At 37.0% G+C, this 19,694-nt stretch overlaps 1 protein-coding gene across 4 annotated transcripts in view; it reads right to left on the bottom strand.

Annotated features, from left to right (window-relative positions):
* VRK1 (VRK serine/threonine kinase 1) overlaps positions 1-19,694 on the bottom strand; it is a 78,273-nt gene that overhangs the window by 16,919 nt on the left and 41,660 nt on the right. For all 4 annotated transcript variants that reach the window (XM_024131066.1, XM_024131067.3, XM_024131068.2 and 1 more), the window contains 8 exons: positions 15,503-15,572; positions 14,489-14,576; positions 10,129-10,237; positions 9,917-10,009; positions 7,769-7,901; positions 6,854-6,974; positions 6,500-6,558; positions 2,244-2,422 (listed from right to left, as the gene is read on the bottom strand). In XM_024131066.1, coding sequence (XP_023986834.1) covers positions 2,244-2,422; positions 6,500-6,558; positions 6,854-6,974; positions 7,769-7,901; positions 9,917-10,009; positions 10,129-10,237; positions 14,489-14,576; positions 15,503-15,572 — 852 coding nt within the window. The remainder of the gene's footprint in view (positions 1-2,243; positions 2,423-6,499; positions 6,559-6,853; positions 6,975-7,768; positions 7,902-9,916; positions 10,010-10,128; positions 10,238-14,488; positions 14,577-15,502; positions 15,573-19,694) is intronic.

Here is a 19,694-nt window from a genome sequence, read left to right as displayed (position 1 = left end):
ACAGTGAGAGGCCCGCGTACAGCAAAAAAAAAAAAAAAAAAAAAAAGAGAAATATATATTGAATTGATTAAACTTATCCCTTTCAGAGATATGAGTGTCCTAAATACAAAGAACATATACTTTTTTTAAGTTTTAAAAAATTATGACAGAGGAAAAGAAGGAGCAAGTATGTAATTATAAGGATTAATACAGTTTCTATGATGAAGCATTATATTCAGCTCTGAACTTCCTAGTAACCAGAGCAAAAAAAGAATCTCAACTATATACTCCTTCCTAAAAAAGAGAAGGAATACTAATTTCTCAAAGAAGAGAGCTTTCTCTTGTTGGGAGCCCCCAGACTGAAAAGTTGGATGGAGCTCTGCTCTTATCTGTTTTAGATGTGGTGTATTTACAATTTATTTGAAGAAAATGTTCTGATGCTTTAAAAAGATAAAGAAAGAAAGCTTAAAAAAAAATAACTGCTCTGGTCCAACTCTTTCACTTTACAAACAAAAAACAAAAGGCCAACAAAATTAACGACTCACCTACAGTTACACGGTTATCAAGGAGCTTCATGATCTTACCTAATCTTAACTTTTATTAATTTCTTTTTAATACAAAAACAGTCCTATATCAGCTCTGAGGGGGAAAAAAGCAGCAAACTAATGAAGGAAATCTAACAGTTCAGCTTTTTATTCATTTTCTCCCCCTAAATGAAGCTTTATACATGTAGGGGATGATCTAACAAGAAATTTCCAGCTTTCTGAACTACCCAAGGACACAAGAGAATTATAAGGTCACAGATGTTAGCTCTGCAGCAGACTGACCTATTCAGCTGTAAAGTCAGCCAACCCGCAGAAACCAAATTTTCTCTAGCATGTAGGTACAAACAGTGATTTGCAAAGGAAAGGGGAATGGTACTGGACAAGTTCTTACCTCAATAGAGATCTTTACTTTTCAATCAGCAAAATTTTAGAGAAAAACACTACAGAAGCCAGCTATAAATATTAACGTACAAAAATCTGTCCTGAGCAAGAAGATGCATGCTGTATGTTTATATGTGTATGCAAACTGTAAGTTTACCACCTTACTGAAAAATTCCACTCAGCCTTCCATTTATCCTCTTCACTTAAAGCTGGATATGGCTTTCCACACGGTTGTTGACCACAAAAATGGAGCAGGTGCAACTAAGACAAAACTTATGAAAGCAAAAAGATGTATATACAGATGCATATGTATAATTTCAGATTCTGTGATGAAATTACAAAGAGACCTACTATTAGCCAAAAAAAGTCAAATTCATGCTCCCATGTCAAAATTCCTATCTCCTTTGTAAGTTCTTTTAATATGCTGCTTCTTACTTTAAAGAAAGAAAATCTGCTTTTAACTCTTTATCTCATAGTTTGGAATATAAAATTTCCAAAGGAATCTACTGGAATTTACAGAGTTAACGACAATTAGAACAGTCAATAATGTAAAAAATATTTTTCTTCTAAAAGCAGTTTTCCTTTCCCATGTAAAAGCAACTAGCACGTTTTAGTAAACAATTCCAGATTAAAAAGGAAATTAAGTTGATCAATAATTATTAAAAATAACCAATAAGTTTATGTATACCTGCAAAATCTGAATTTTAAAGTGATACCAGGAGTTATTTATTTACATGCCTGTGCAATATTTCTACCATAAAGTTTATTATTTAACATTTCTTTCCAAAAACTTAATTCCCTTATATACAGATACACAGCTTTACATACTGAGATTTCTGTAAAGAGCAAAATAATGTTCAAATGGGAAACACAACACGACAGCAAACAAGGAAACTTTCAAATGTAATTTTCAAATGGTAATTTTTCAAAACCAATTTTCAAATAGTAAATACTTGGACCACACCAATGAACAAGGAAAAAGTGAAAGACAAGATCACCCTAAGGGGTGACGCGGGAGAAAAGAACACACAGACTATGAACTGAGTGCCCCACCCAAATCCCTCCGCCAGACATTAGCATCCTGAGTTAGAATTCTCTTTAGGAATTTCCTAACTTGCTACTGGACATAAGAAACACATAAGTATTCATTTTTCTACCACCCTCTACATATTTTTCCATATCATAAAGAGTTTGCTTTTATGTAATGATGATAAATATTTAATTGCATAGCAATCTATTATTTTCTTTACTGAGCTACTGCTTCTCTTACCTAAAATTAATATTTGTTGCAATTATAGTCACAGGACGCCCAAAGGAAAATTCAGTAACAAAACTCACTTTTGTTATTGTTTTTGCTTTCAAACTTCCATTCTCCACAACACTGAGGTCCAGTTTGCTGTCATCCTTACTTCCTATAGCTTTCAGTCCTTGCAAAAGAATATCTCGTAACTTTTGATAAAGGGGTTTTTCAGCATAATCCAGTAATTTCACTGTTTCCATGTACTTAGCAATTTCATCTAAAAGAATAACACAATTATTTTGTAATTTTTTGTCATAAATACAACATACTTTTCTAAGAAAATGATACATGGTTATACTAAAATTAGAATGCAAATGTAGAGCTTGTTAAACATGTTTTTCTCAATCACTTCTTCAATGGAAAGTATGCTTTTGAATTCAAGAATTTTCAGATAAGTCAAATAAAAAACGAATTTTGAGAAACAATGTAAAAAACATTTTTTAATTGTGAGAGATAGTAAGACAGAAGACATGCTTAACATTTAACTATATACAAAAAATAACTGCTGTAGTTTTAAAGCTATTTTTTTAAAAGGACCTAGAATAAAGATTATAAAGTAAAATGTGCTTAAGTATACAATAAACATCATAGCCAGTATTTTTTTTTTTTGCCACAGAAGCCATTAGTTCTACAGAAGACAGCTGCATTCTTTGAGTAAATAAGAAATAAAACATATGAAAAACAGGTTGAAAAAAAGAAAAAGAAGCAAGGCCTGGTTTTCCCATAAAAGAGAAAAATCGACTTCTGAATGATGAAAGGTTTACCGTACACTGAGGCAGAAACAAACCCATAAAAAGAAATCTTACAAGTCAAGATCAACACTTTTCAACATCCATCTAAAAATCCATCTTTAGGCTAATGACTCATACATGTTATATCCCCAGCCCAGCCTTTCCACTGCTCTCCAGACTTGTATATCCACTGATTTCCACTGACTCATATCAAATCCCAACAATGCCAAATCCAAACTCCTGACCAACCCCTAAAACCTGTTCTCCCTGTGGTTTTCCCTGTCTTGGTTACTGAAAATTCCATCCTTCCAGCACCTCAAGCCAAGAATCCCCTTCCCACACCCCACATCCAATAAATCAGGAGATCGTGTCAGTGCTACACACACACACGTATATACACATTCATTCGTTCAGGTATTCATTAAGCACCCACCACGTGCCAGGCATGATTCTAAATACCTGGGTACATGAGAAAAAAGACACAAAAATCCCTCCCTTCAACTTTCTTAACCTGAAAAAGGGGATCTATAGAAAACCTAAAGCAAACATCACCAATTATGGTAAAATACTGAACACTTCCCTGATGAGAGAAGGAAACGGCAAGGAAGCCCACTTGCGCCGCTCCCATTCTGCCTGAAAGTCCTGTAGCTTTTAGCCAGTACAGTAAGGCAAGAGAAGAAACAGAAGGCATCACGAGTGGAATGGAAGATGTAAAACAGTTTATTCATGAACATGACAGTGCATGCAGAAAATCCTAAGGAATCTATAAAAAAAACTTCTAGAACCAATATGTAAATTTAACAAGGTCACAGGGTATAAGGTAAATATTTAGAAATCTATTTTACTTCTATATACTACCAACAAGCAGTTAGAAAAATAATAAATTTTAATAAAATAAATAAATTTTAATAAATTTTAATAAAAATAAATTTTAATAAATAAATTTTAAGAAAATAAATAATTTTTAAATTTTTTAATAAAAATATATCACTTAACAATCACATCAAATACCTAGTAACAATTAGAATGAAAGATGGACAAGATTTTTTCCGGATTAAAACTATAAAACACAGGTGACAGAAACTGAGACCAAATTAAACAGAAGACATAAAGTATCAACAGTATAAAGATGCCAATGCTCCCCAATTAGTCCACAGAGTCCATGCAATCCCACTCAGAATTCCAGCAAATTGCAGAGGGACAGGATGCGTGCAGAACTGACAAGGTGATTCTAAAATGTACACAGATAAACAAATGATCAAGCAAAACAGCGAAGTCAAGCATAAAGAAGAAACAGCGCTAGAGGACTTAAACGACCATGTATCAAGACTTAAGATAGGGCTTCCCTGGTGGCGCAGTGGTGGAGAGCCCGCCTGCCGATGCAGGGGACGCGGGTCCGTGCCCCGGTCCGGGAGGATCCCACGTGCCGCGGAGCGGCTGGGCCCGTGAGCCGTGGCCGCTGAGCCTGCGCGTCCGGAGCCTGTGCTCCACAGCGGGAGAGGCCACAGCGGTGAGAGGCCCGCGTACCGCCAAAAAAAAAAAAAAAAGACTTAAGATAAAGCTACAGTAATTAACACAGTGGGGCCCAAGAAGAGGAAAAAAAACAATGAAAGCCCAGAAACAGACTCACAAAAATCCACACCTGATTTAACACAAAGGCGGCATCACAGGGAAAGGCTGGTCTTTTCAAGAAGCTGCCGTTAACTCTGTTAACTATGCAAGGTGATAGATGTGCTAACTTTTGTCGATCTTGGTAATCACTCTCCAATGTATATGCACAGGCAGGCACACCTCAGAGACATCGCAGGTTCAGTTCCACACCACCGCAATAAAGTATCACAATAAAGCAAGTCACTTTAATTTTTTTTGTTCCCCAGTGCATATAAAAGTTATGTTTACACTATCCTGTAGCCTATTAAGTGTGAAATAACGATGTCTAAAAAAAGTAGGTACCTTAATTAAAAAACACTTAATTGCTAAAAAAATGCCAACCATCGTCTGAGCTTCAGTGATTCATAGTTTTTTCGCAATAGTAACATCAAAGATCACTGATCACAAATCACCATAACGAAGAATAATAATGAAAAAGTTTGAACTATTGTGAGAATCACCAAAACGTGACACAGATAGGAAGTGAACAAATGCTGTTGGAAAAATGGCACCAACAGACTTGCTCGACTCACGGTTGCCACAAACCTTCAATGTGTAAAAAACACAATATCTACAAAGTGCAATAAAGTGAACAGCGATAAAACGAGGTATGCCTGTATATCAAATCATCATGTTATACAATTATATTTTTCAGTTATTCCTCAATAACGTTAAAAAGTAAATTAAAACATCCAAAAAATGCAACAGTGGGAATTAATTTCACAGATGCAATACTGAGTGAAAGACAAAGAACTCCAAGAGAAACTAGAACGTTAAAAGTCCCTGCCCTCATGAAACTATCTATTTTGTTCACTCTATGATTCCATTTCTATATAGTTCAAAAACAAATCCTTAGTGTTGGAAGTTAGGCTAGTGATTCATTAGGCCAGTGGGAGAGGCTCGTGATTGGCAGGAGGCGCCAGGGGGTGTTCCTGAAAAAGCCTATTATTTCTAGATGTGGTTGGTAGGTTGCAAGTTTAAGAGGCATAAGGTCAGGGTAGACCTCCCCGAAAAGGAGAAAACTGAGCAAAGGCTTGAAAAGACTTCTAAATATATCCAAACCGACCACTCCTCACTACCTGCACTGCTACTTTCCTTGCTTGGATTACTGCAGTAGCCTCCTACCAGCTCCTGTTTATACCCGGCCTTGCTTCCCTAGCAGTCCATCTTCAGAACAGGAGCTGGAGAGAGTTCCCTTAAAGACAGACAGTCGCGTCCCTCTTCTCCTCCAAACCTCACGTGCTCCTGCTCAAAGTAAAAGCCAAAGCCCCATGATGGCTTAAAAGCAGGCATCCCTCAAATACACCTGGCACTCACGTTGCTTCTGCCTGGAAACGCTCTTCCCCAGCCTTCCCCAGAGCTCGCTCCCTATCTCCTTCCTACAACTATTCAATTGTCATCTCCTCAGTGAGGCCATCCCTGGCCACCCTATTTACAATTCCAATCTACCTCCTCGCTTCACTCCCCAACCCATCCCCACACCCCCTAACTCTACTGGCTGCTTTCTTCTTTCTGCCACAGTACTAACCATGCAATATACTGTGAAATTCACTCATTTGTTTACTGTCTACCTTTCCCAACTAGAGCTTCATGAGGATAGGAAGTTTTATTTATTTTGTTCACTGGTGTGTCCCTAGTGCCTAGAATGGTCCTTCGCACACAATAAAGCCTCAATTAAAAAAAAAATAGTTGAATGAATGAAATTCGGTTCCATTACTGAAAGCACTGAATAATAACTGAATAAGGCCCACCTGCGGAAAGGGACGTGCCTGTTTCAGGAGAGCAGGCTGCAGTGCAATGATTACACTTAACAATGCCCAAGCTCCTACATGAAGGGATATTCCACAGGCCTCAAGACTTTTTTTCTTGCAGAAAACAAGATCCCTACAAACATTCAAGAAGTCTTTTCTTACCTGGCTTGTTCTTCTCAGGAAAACATTTGTCCATCAAACCTGCAATATTTTCTCTGTATCTGTTAAAAATTAAAGGCTGAGTCACTGTTTGAAGCTTGATGCCATGGAAAGTTATTAATATTTAATAACGGTAAAAAGCACATTAAGCAGCATTGTGCTACACCCTAAATATGCTTATGGACATTCTTCTAAAATAAATTCAACAAAAGACCAAGGAATCTTACTGTTTAACGAGTACTTTCTTATTTCTACACTAGTATCAGTTAAAACTACAGTCCCCATCAAGAAGTTCTGACTAAACATCTGCCTTATCATGATTTTGCCCAAAATAATTTATTATCAGTTTTCCTTTACCTAATTTTGGAATCTCTAACATAGTTGGGATCTTTTAAATTATCCTCCCAAGGAAGATGGCCACTAAGCCACTGGACCATGCAATAACCGAGGATTTCCAAGTCACCACGTCTTGATGGGGCTGTGAAACAAAAGAAGCAGATTCAGCACACTGAAACAATGTTTAAGGTAGAATTTCAGGTATATCTAAAGGAATAAGGTAAAAGGGTCAACTCTACAGTCTTGTTTTTCATCATCAAATCTTGACTCCATTTTGAAAAAAGCACCGAATGCTGGGCAGTATAAAAGAAATAATTTACCTCCAACTAATAATTTACACTTTAAAACCCAAATTGGCAAACTCTACAGTTTCACACTGAGACTATTAGCCTAGGAAATAAATTATAAAACAATGACACATTAAGTAGTGCCCTTGGAAAATGTGAAGGTATTAAAAATGCTATAAGCTATTAAGAAGCCCAGAGAACTGGGGATTTTAGCTCCTCCACAGTGTTGGGTACAGAAGAAAAAGAAATGACTGCTGAAGAAACAGGCCAACCTAATAGGTGACAAAATAAAAGTCTACCTGTTACAAAGTTGTAGCTGCATAAGAAACTTACAGACTTTTAGGGGGAAAAAACCCCAACATTCCAATTAAGCTAAATAAAAGCAAAAGAAAGCCTTACCGCAGCTGACTGAACTACCTCCGCTACTGAAACCCTGGTGATCTTTGAAGGGTGGGAGGAAGACGGGGAGGGAACACAGGTGCCCTCACATTGCACAAATGTAGGAGCCTAAGCTCTCCCTACTTCCCCCAGCCTATCCTGCCTCTTCAATTCTGATTTACTTGTCTAAGTGTTTACGGCAGCAGAACTGTGTAGGAATTCAGCTGAAAGCGCTGGCAATGGATCTCCTGTTCAGGTGCCACCGACGTACCCACACCATTGTGCGCGTCGATGCTGGTGAATTCAATCGTGCCATCGTGACATCTTTTGGGGTCTTCTTTGTATGCTTTATGAATTCCTTCTGGGCAGTACCGATAAGCAAGGCCATAATCTACCAAGTACACCTATAAATGTCCAAACACCAAGACAAATTAAAGGCAAAATGACTACACATATACTCCTTTAAAGCTCAGAAACAGAACACTGTCACTTGAGGGTAGATTCATCCACAAGGCCACACTACAGCACCCCGAACAAGTTAGATCCAACACGCAAACAACAGCAAGCACTTAATTCTGAAAGACTTTTTAAAGAAAAACGTTAAATGACCATGTAGCTATAGTGCAGATATCACCTGACTTCTTTAGACACGTATGTGTTACACCTGTAAATAAACTTGTCTCCTCAATTTGAGCAAGGATGATAAATCTTACACTTTTCCTTACAGCATCTAAAACAAACCTGGGCACAGAGTAAACCATCAATACTTGTTGCAATACAACCGCTCCACACTGACGGTAAGACTCCTAACTTAGTTGACACATGCTATGTTAGTTATTCCCCTGTCTTCACTTATAAAATAATCAAATATCAATTCACTTCATAAAAATATTTCACAGATTATAATAATGATCTGAAGAACTTTTAGATGAGGCTCTTAGCTACATTTAAATATTATATATTAAAGTCAAGTCTTCATAATTAGAACTAAATTTTAGTATTATATATACACATATCTACGGGCATGTATGTGTATATCTGATTAGCATACAAAGCTAATAAATTTGGCTTTCCTCTATTCCAGAGCCACATATTACATCTCTAATTCTGGGTAACTGTCTCACACATGTATGCAGCTGGTCACAGGAGGGAAATGAAGTAAAAATTTGGGGCTGGATCTAACACATACATCTAATACTAGAAAAATTATCCCATCCAAAACATATGCCCAAAGGATAACCAAGCTGCAAAAATACTTCCATCTAAACAAAAGGCAGCATGTTTTAGTCAACTGCAAATGGAAATAAATTATATTTGTATTTATTATACAAGTCCAGTCTACATCAACTAATAGAATCTTTACCATTCAGGTTTCTAAGCTATGCTTTGTTTGTTTCTTTGCTTGCTTATTTTTAACCTAAACACATCTAAAACAAGTTGCCTGGAAATTTTGTGATTGCCTTTAGGATCTCTCCATTAGCCTGCTCTAGACCAGAAACCTTCTTCTGTTCTGTGTATACAGATCCCTTACAGCTACTGTAACAGAGATGGGGAAGGGGAGGCAAATATAATGAGATGACAGGAAAACAAAGGGGAGCCAAAGGAAAAAGGGAAAACTAAGCAAGAGGAAGTCAAAGTTAGGTCTGAGACAAAGAAGGATAAAGTATGGCATATCGACATACACAGTTAAAATGCTTAAATCTTCCTTTCTTATACAAGATCAAGTAAGAAGTGAGAACACACATGAAATGGATTAAATACAGTGGCCCAACTATGTCAATGAAACCTTACTTTTACCAAAATCATGGAATCAGCTTCAAGAAAATTACAAATCCCTCTACTCCAACTAAACTGACCCAAATAAAGGTATAATAACATTAGCTTTTCTCCGTTCCTTAAAAAGTGAAAATTACAAAGTGAATGTAATAAGCTTAAAAAATGCACATTTGAATTCCAAACCCTACAAAATTTAGACAGCTAAGATATTTCTGTAAACCAACTGATTTCAATAATCAACATGTTAAAGACCAAATTCTCCAAGTAACAGAACACTTACATTTGATGCATTTCTTGAACAAAGGAAATGTTAAAAATGACAAAGCAGAAAGGCAAACATAATTCATTGGTGCACTATGTAATTTTAAGCTTCCACCCTCAAATAGCTATTTGAAATTCATTTTGTATCACAAGTACTTCTTCTGAATATTATTTAGGGCAAAATAGCCAACTTGATAAAGTGCCAACAAATCGCATCAAAAATGTAGAATGTTAACTATATAAAAGTGTCAAGAAGAAATATTATTATTACCATACCTACTTGAAAAAGTAAAACTTCTGCATGGGTTCAAAAGTTCATAGCAACCATATTTGTTTTCAAACAACAGGTTTTAAACAGTAAAAATGAAAGTTACAAAACTACCTGGTCAGGATTCTTGTAGCTGAGAAGAAGATTTGAGGCCTTGATGTCTCCGTGTACGTACTCATGCTCGTGAATATATTCCAGAATATCCAGCTATAAAAGCATCATACAGAATAAATTAATGCAGTACCTAACAGCAACCAGCAGAGGACCGAGCTTCAACACAAGTAGCCTTTACTGGATTAAAAACGAGAAGAATGTAGCTCACATACAATTCTTAAGCTTAGCTGCAAGACAGTTTTCCGAGAAAACCTTTTGGCATTTGCTTCATATATTTTCTGAAGGTCACTCCCAAAGCGATCCATTATCATAAACCTGTAACTAAAGACAAACAAGAAAAGTCAATGAACAAAATGTAACTCAGGAAAACCTATTTTGCACTGAGTACTCTCCTTTCAAAGTAATTTTTTTCAAGGCAATGTTTACTAAGAAAGTAGAAGGACAAGACAAGGAAAGAAAGAAGGAAGGAAAGACAAACATTTGAAACAAGTTCTTCCAACTAGAAATCTCAAAAGCTGTGAGAGCTTTCCTGTCTTGACTTTTACTTTATGGGCCTCCTGGTCTCAGCAAGTTACATGAGACAATATTCAATGTAAGAAAACACCCACAGAGAGAAGACAACAGGCACTTCACGGTAAAGATAAAATAATCTGAGTAAGATTGATGTCACTAATTTTTGTCACAGTTAATGTTAATTTATGTTTCTGTATATTAGCTTCCTGCCTGTGACTGTTCTCTATTTTTAAGGCACATTTTAGCAGTGTTAACATTCTGTTAAAATCAGGACTGTCAAGAGATGCTGTAACAATAGCTAAATGCAATAAAACTGCTTAAATGGTGTAAAAGAATTGTATACTAAGTACTCAACAAATAAGATTTGGGGAAGAGTAAATGTCCTGGAAAAACATGAAGATTTTTGGTTTTGCCACCAACCAACTCTGTCACCTTGGCCAAGTCATGTTTCTTCTTTGGGCCCCAATTTCCGTAGATGTCAAATGAGAGAGTAGGGCCTCATGCTTTCTAAGGTCTTTTCCAGCACCCAAATTCTAAGATTCAATAACCATGTGTTATATTTCAGTGTGTACTGAAAAACATCACCTAGTTGCAGTAACATGGTTCACCTTTTGCTCTGTGGACCACTTTTATCTTTATAGAGTTTTCCAGACTCTGAGTTGTCTAGTTAAACCATTCAATAAATCAATAAAAACCAAGAACACATTCAAAATGTATCAAAATATCTTCTAATGGGGATAAGATTAATAACCATCATAACAACAACAGCTGGCATTTGTTGAAGCCTTGGTATGAGAACAGCACTATTCTAAGCACTTTAGATGTATCAGTGCATTTAAACCTCACATCACCCTTATGAGGTAGGAGGTCCCATGAGCCCCATTTTACAGCAGAAGAAAACTGATCATTAGTAATCTGTCCTCTAGGAAGTGGTGGATCTATGCTTCTGACCACCACACCAAACATATCGAAACAAACGAACATAAGTAGGACCCAAAAACCCCATTTATATATTTTAGGTTTCTAAGATAAAAATACAATATGAAAAGTTCAGTAAGGAAGGAAGAGCTAACATTTAAAAGAGAACACGCGAAATAAAAAATTCAAGATTCTACCTATTTTTGAAGTGGAAGAGAATTAGAGATCTTTCTAAACATCTTTTAATAAAATAATTAATGTCTATAGCAGTAAATTGATTTGTCCAAAGTCATAGAGTTAGTCAGTGGCAAAATGTCTTCATTCTTGTAAGATTTTCAGTACCCTGACCTCTAAAATATTAGAGGGAACAGTAATTTTGACTTCCTGATTTCCTCTGTACAACAGGTTTTGAGAGGTTGAGGGATGAGACCAAGGACAAATGTACACACTTGATTTTACAAATAAGTGATGTGATTGTGTAATTATTATGAAATAATATGTAGGTAACAAGAATACAATCTCTGCTGTTACTCTGAAAGGGAGCAAAAGCACACTTGGTTAATTCAACCAGAGATCTATTAATATATCACATGAAGTAGACCTTTGTTTTTATTCACAGATCACTCCACCACTGCTCTCAACAATCCCCTAATCGCCTCACCACATCTAAATTATACACATCAAGTGAAGCATGATTCTGAATACTGCATATAAATTTTTACCACATTCTTCTGCAAGGATATGTCTACCACTGCGTACTAAAAGGAAAGCTACTTTTAAGTAACTCTTCTAAAGTAAAACCATCGATGTATCCTTTCCTGGGGACTTGGATAAAACAATGCAAAGAATGGGAATATATAAATCAGTATAAATGATTTCATAATGATAGCAGCTAACATTTTTATGAGCCTAACACTGTTCTAAGCACTTATATTCATATCACTTCAGATGAGTTACAGGGGAAAGTAAGGATTTCTGGCAGGGGAGGAGGGCTGGAAGGACAATCTTACTTTCTATTTTTTTACTTTTGTAAGAACTTAAATGAGGGAATTCCCTGCCGGTCCAGTGGTCAGGTCTTGGCACTTTCACTCATGGGGCCCCAGGTTCAATCCCTGGTCGGGGAACTAAGATCCCGCAAGACGTGCAGCACAGCCAAAAAAAAACAGGAACTAAGAGAACTAAAATGATTATTTTTAAGAGCTTCAACCTAAGAAGTAAATCAACATCTTATAGGTGATCAATGTTCCCGTTTACGAAATACTTCTAGGCACTCCGTGTTACAGAAGACACAGGCCGAGTTGTAAGGTCACCACAAGTCAATGGTGAGTCAGCTGTACCTCGAGGGTGTCTGTCCCTTTGTTCAAACACGTGCAGTAGCTTCCAACTACCTACTGCACACAGGCCCCAAACAGCCCTTTCCTCCCCATCTTCATTACCTGCTTCAGCCTCTTTCTCCAAGTTATTTCCTTCTCTTTCTCATGTGTGCGCAAGTCCCCCCTTTCTTTGTTAAAGAAAGATGGCCAATTATGCATAAGATAATGTCATGTCTGAAAAAAAAATTCATTAAAAAAAAAAGAAAGATGGCCAAGAGGCCAGCCAGCAGGCCAGAAGCCTATTCGGACCCTGTGCTCATGTTACTCCCCACCTGAGATGCTATTCCGTCTCTACAGTGATTTTTTAAACCGGCAGTTCTTAATATTTAAGGGATTAAAGACCCCTTTGAGAGTAAAAGCTAACACACATATTCTAAGAGCTTTACATTTAATACCCCTTATTACGTGGATAGGTGTTACTCTATTTCACAGATGAGGAAATTGAGGCAAAAAGAAGTAACTTACCCAGTCACACACATTTTAAGGGGCAAAACACAGATCTGAAACCAAGTGTCTGCCTCTAGAATCCTTACTCTTAACTTAATCCTTGCTCTATACTATTTCTCCAGAAAATTTCCAAAAACTATAGAAACTTGTCCCAGCAAAACCACATATAACAAAACGTTCTCTCGGCATTCCAGGGCGTTCCCACGCTCCCTCAGAGGTGCCTGGGCTCCAGGATGAGAACCTCCTGGCGAACGACGCTGGCTGCCCCCCAGCCGGCAGCTCCTCCGCTCTCCCTCTTCTCTGACAGAGCGCCACCCCGGTTCAGGCTTCCCCCCACTCAGCACTGTGATCACTCTGCCCTCGACAGTGGCTGGTTTAAGGATGAGCAGCGATAAAACTCGGACCAAGAAAGCATGGGGGGAAGTCCACCACGAGACCCCTGGGAAAGGCTTCCCTGCCAGGAAAGTGAAACTCACAGGAAGCAATCCCCTTTTCTGCTGTTGGGTACTGTGTCTGCAGGCGAAGCCTAGAAATGGGCAGCCACCTTGAGACCGTACAATGGGGAATTAATAGAGAACAAAGCCAAGAGGGCAAAAGGGCGCGATAAAGGAAGCTGGGCACCTGACAATTACTTAAGAGAGCTGAGTCAGTTTTCTCTTTACCTGCAGCTGAAAGCATCCTAACCAATATACCCCAGTTCCAACTAAATCTACTCTTCAAATCTCAGCGACCAGCATTGCTGAATGATGCTCCATTCATTCACTTAAATATTTTTAAAGTGTCAATTATGCATCAAAAGCATTGGAGGTTTTCTCCAACTCAACTCTGCCAGCAATACTCTCTCCATTCTGAACTCCTAAGACACGTGAAGAGTCAGCATCACACAATTTGGCACTTAACTGGCGTCTGGTTGCTTCATACAGCCTTGTTTTTTCTCTTCAGCTAGAATGAAACCTCACAAAGGTGGGCAGATTATGTATCTAACAGGAAATGCCAAATTGAAGCCTGCGGGCTCCCTTTTACATAAATAACATGGAATTTTCTGTTTGTTTGCTTATTTATTTTTAAGGAAAAAAAATAATGCAGGCAAGTTGGCTTTGTTCCTACTTGTCAGCTGGGTTCCAGGCAGCTGCTTCCACTCGGTACAAGTCCCCCAGACGAGAAAGAACACCTTGTTCATCTCTGCTGAATACATTCCACACAGCCCAGGTGAAGGCCAAGCAGTACTGTAGGTAGGTGCTCAGTACATAACTGTTGACTAAACGACTGAACTGAGAATGCTCAAAAAGGGAGGAGAAAAACAAAACATGCATATTTTTACCTTTTTCCATTTTTGTCATGTAGACCAGATCCCCAATACTTAGGGACACCCAGGTACTTCAGTTTATGGGTACGAATCCATTTCTGAACTACAAATTAAAACACATGCTTGTGATTTCAGTTTTGTTATACATCAGCAATTTCTCTCAGAAAAATCAAGAACAGAATGCCTAAGATATGCCTGCAATAAGATTTCATAAAAAAAGAAAGTGAACAATACATTGTACCCAACAAATGAACAGTACTTTACAATCAAATCATTTTTATTAACCCACAAAGTTGTGTTATCCTGTCCTAAACACTGTCTTTAAAGTGAAAAATCTGCAAAAAACATTTTGTAAACGTCAAACCACATGCAATTACAATTACTATCTCCAATTATGTAAATGTTTCCTTGTTTCCACAGAAAGACTTACTTTTTACACCTATCTAAAAGTTTTTTTACCTCATTCTAAAAGTCCTCAACCAGGAAATCAAGCTCGAGGAGAGACAGAAGCCCCTCGAGAGATTCCCAAGCCTGATACCATCCTACCAGGAGATTCCATGGATTTTTAGAAGGGACGGAAGGTGAGAAGGGGATTGGAGGACAGGAGGACAAGGGTAGCTAAAAGAGGTCCTGCTCTCTCTTCTCCCTTGATAGTCTTCTAGTTCACAAGTGATGGAATCCCTGCAAGTTATGGTCTCCAGAATTTAGAAAAACACTCAAAAAAAGATCTGGAGATCCTTGAGCCATACTCATGGTTTAGGGTTAATTCTCAACTTTTAACGATATTTCCTAAATCGTATATTATTTATTAACTCTATATTATCAATATAAGTGAAATCTCATCATAACAAACATGTTAAGAGATCAAAATTCTTTCATAAAAATCTCATTTAAATAGAATTTATCTATGAAGTAAAAAATAACAAAACATCATAATATAAGATCCAATGTTCTAGTCTTGGCTTAAACAAAACAAAACAAAACCAGTGGTCATTTTAAAAGCGCAAACATGTGTACTGTATTTCTTACTTTGTTCTGGTTTGGCAGCTCGCTGGTAGAACTTTAATTCAGTAAAAAGAGGTCCATTGTCACTGGGTTCCTTAAAACAAAAGAGTTCATTAGCACAAGCAGTAGTTAAAATTACTGAGTAATTTTCAATGAACCTTCAAAAGAGATTAATAAATCCATTTTCTTTCCAAACAATACGATTTTGATACTTCAGTTTATAAAATATGTTTAAGATTACATAAAACTCTTCAAAAATGTTTCAGATAGTCTCAGAAGAGTCCGTAAGTCTTATATTTCTCTCAAGTTCCATTTCTACATGTGATAAACTATACAAAATCAGATATACAGCTCAGTCTTCGCAGAACTTTAAGAAAAATTGTTAACCTTATTTTCATCATTATTAAGCTTTCTCTTAAGTAAAGATCAGCAACCATGTTAACTGTTTCACCCAAGGGCTACAAGATATTTCTGAGATTTACTGAATAATAAAATTTCAATACCTGATTTAATCAATTAGTGGCAAAATCCCATTCCTTTCCTGTTTCTCATTACAATTTTATCTATTATCAAAACTGGCAGAAAACCAACCTTATCACAAAGAAGAGCGTTCTGGAACCCCCAGAGCAAACAATGTAAAACTGTCCATGTAACTGTATCCTTTCCTGACACTGATTCTCATGATTTTCAAACTAAGGAGCCCTACAATTTACTTCCCACATGATAATTTAAAGTCAAGAGGAAAATAAGGCTCAATAAGAATTGTTTTCCATCAACTTTACTAAACTACACTTGTTTCATATTCTTAAGGGATATTAACAGTTAAAATTATTCGCAAAGACTCTGATATTCACAAGAAGCTATTTGACAAATGAGAAATATCAGCCTGTTGGGAGTTCTGCCCTGTTAAATAAATCTGGAGTGGTGAGAAAGATCTTATAATTTTGTGGACTTTTTATACAGTAAACTTTGTCTAAAATTGATTAATACTTGTTTGATATTTTATGTTGATATTATCTTGTTTATTGAGAATCTGAGAAAAATTTTGAAAAGTAGCAAAAACTTCAAATAAGGAAGCTAACATTTCTAAACTAATTTTGGGGCTGCTTTCCTTTTAGGAAGTACGGGAAGAAAGTTATTTTGGACAGAATATCTGTGTAACTGGAGTTCCAGGGTCAGTGGAGCAGTAGAAGTGATAAGTGAGGTCTACTACCTTAACTGAGAGAAAATTGATGAAAATACGTAGGTTTCTGCTACTGGAGATGCCTTCTGCAAATACATAAAATATGTTCACCTTTTTGTATTCAAGATACTCTCACTCTCACAGAAGTTAATTTTGCTCCTTAAGGGTTAAACAGAACTACTCTAAAGGCACAGTTCTAATATCTCAGATTTCTTACAGTTCAGAAAAATAGGAATCCCTAGTTAAAGTACTTATAGGAAGATTGATTAGGCAATATGCAAAGAGTCAGGCCGCAGCCAGTTAAGAATATTGGACAGCAAAAGAGCAACGTATATAGCACTGGGATCAGAACCTGAAAATAAGCTAGCCTTGTTTGTTACAAGTAAGTATACTTTACAGCCCAGCCTTGGAAGAGAATGGTATACAAGGGTTTGGCATGTCATTACCCCTTAAGAAGTAAAAACTAACCAATGTACTAAGGTATGCCAAATCTCTAATTTGTGGACTCATTACCTTGAGTTTCACCATAACCTGTGGTTCCTTTCCTTGCAGCAGTGGGAGCTAGACAGACACCTGCGCATGTTTAGAGCCCATGGCTGAGAACAGGCCTTCAGCAGGAGTAACAAACTCAGTGTAAGAATGAAAAAAGAAATTGAAATTCAGGAAAGGAATTTTGGTAAAGTTACTCTCCAAAGGCTAACTTTTACAGTAGCTCATTAACACAATTCAGGTCTGAAAGGGGTTTTCCTAAGACTAATCCTGGCTTATTACCATCAGTATAAAAGCCTGATTTATTCAGTTTCAATCTATGTCATATCAACTTTAATTCTCAAGCTTTCCTTCAGGCAATAATTTATTAAACTTACAGTAATGAGAATCAACCTATATAAATCAGGCTATTATATTGAAAGCCCCATTACAATGAAGGCTCTTTGAGCTCATTTCATACTTTTTCTAATCCAATAAGATTCCATTATAACCAAATAAAGGAGCTACTTCCTTGGCATTGCACTTGAGCCAAAGCTAGCTATTTCTGTTAAAGAAAATACCTTAACTCATAACTAAAATTTTATTAACATATTTCAAATCTAAAATACTTTGCCAACTCTGTAATAGCCAAGATTTAGAAAAGAAATTGGGACTGACATTTTAACTAGAATATCACTAAACGTTTCTTTAAGACTTCTAAGTGTCAAAATGAAGATGACAACAGAAAAAAGATTAAAATGTGATATATTTCAATGGCACCATCTAAAAGCAACTGGCTGCCATTTAAAAATGAAGCTGTATAAAGTTTCTCCTTCCTACCAAAAAATTATGAGATATGAATTGAAAATTCAGGTCACTTCTCATAACATCAATGAGGGAAATTAAACATCAGTCTGCAAACTTTTTTCCAGAGAACTTCGGAACACAGATTTCTATCAGTACATGTTGGAAAAGGACTATGATGTAAAGAACTGTTAGAATATAAGATCCAAAAGCCTGGCCTCCACCTCCAGTTCTGCTATTAGCTCACTGGCATGACTGCAAAGGGTGATTGAAAGAGAACTAATTTATTATACAATCCATTAACCAGAAATCACAAGAGGGAATTTTTCTCCTTGCATTATCCAATATTTTAATGATCAATTTACCATTTCTCTCTGCACATTTACTTTCCTGAACTAAAATACAGATAGTGTCTCCCAGTTATCCAGAGGCAGAGAATACAAGTTTGCCATCTCTTGTGACCCAGCACCACGACTCCAAGGCTGCTCCCGTAAATCAGTAAGGATTAAGGCCCTAAACAAAACCAGACAGTCATTTGGGAGGAGAGGAAATGTACTTAGTATGTACCCAAACACCTATCTTAAATATGTTAGTCTTCACTTCATTTCAAGACCAAATGTAAGAAATGTGTGGGTTAATATTTGGAGCTCTTTCACAGAGCAGATATCCGTATTAGAAGCGACCAAATGTTCTAACAAGTCTTCCACATTAACATGGAAGTCCTACCAGAAGCACAGGGTACCTGGTGCCGCTACTGAATAAAAGGATCCCACACAAAGGTAAACATGAGCATGCGCACAGGAGTCCACTGAAAACAATTAAGGTGCTCTGTGCAACAGACTCCACCAGTGGTTCTCAACCTTGATGCACAAAAGAATCCCTTGAGGAGACTTTACTAAAAATACCAATAACCAGGCCCTGTACCCAGAGATTCTAATTATCCTGTAGAACCAGAGCTGAGAACCACTGTTTGATTTGATACGCTATTACACTATTAAGTCTAATTTCACATTAAAAATCAATTTGCCTTTGATTATTTCTTAAATAACATTTGCTGAGTTTTTTTCTTTCTCTAAAGATAAAATACGTGCTCACTTTAGAAAATGTGAAAATATTTTGATATATTTTCTCCATATATAGCTATTTTATAAAATTACCTCTATACCATAAATAATTTTGTATCTTGCTTTTTTTTGGTAATTAATTATGAAATTTCCCCAAAGAGTAGTAGTACATGTTCTTTGAAAACATGATATTTAATAGCTTCTGAGGTTAAAATGGAAAGTGTTTGTAAGTAGTTCTGATTTTAATACTGGAAAGAAGTGATAATCATTTTATATATTTGGTGAACCATTTTGACTTTTAATACTACAAAGCTCTGAGAATATAAGAACTGCAGAATAGTAATGGACAGAGCTATGGCAACGCCTATCAGAAGTGAAGGTAAATCATGCATACAGGCCTGCACTAAAAGGCACAGACAGGGGCAGAAGTAGGTGGCATCAGGAAGTTGCAAGGTGGTAAGCAATTATGCCTAAAAAGTTTTCAAAAGGATAACATGGGCATTTAAGGGTGGCATAAAGAAAACAAAATTTAAGACAAGGTCCTTCTCATCAAAAACTTAAAATCCGGGGGCTTCCCTGGTGGCGCAGTGGTTGCGCGTCCGCCTGCCGATGCAGGGGAACCGAGTTCGCGCCCCGGTCTGGGAGGATCCCACATGCCGCGGAGCGGCTGGGCCCGTGAGCCATGGCCGCTGAGCCT

This window comes from Physeter macrocephalus, chromosome 11, assembly GCF_002837175.3.
Source record: "Physeter macrocephalus isolate SW-GA chromosome 11, ASM283717v5, whole genome shotgun sequence".
Classification (NCBI taxonomy): Eukaryota; Metazoa; Chordata; class Mammalia; order Artiodactyla; family Physeteridae; genus Physeter; species Physeter macrocephalus.
This window is presented reverse-complemented; position numbering and strand designations above follow the sequence as displayed.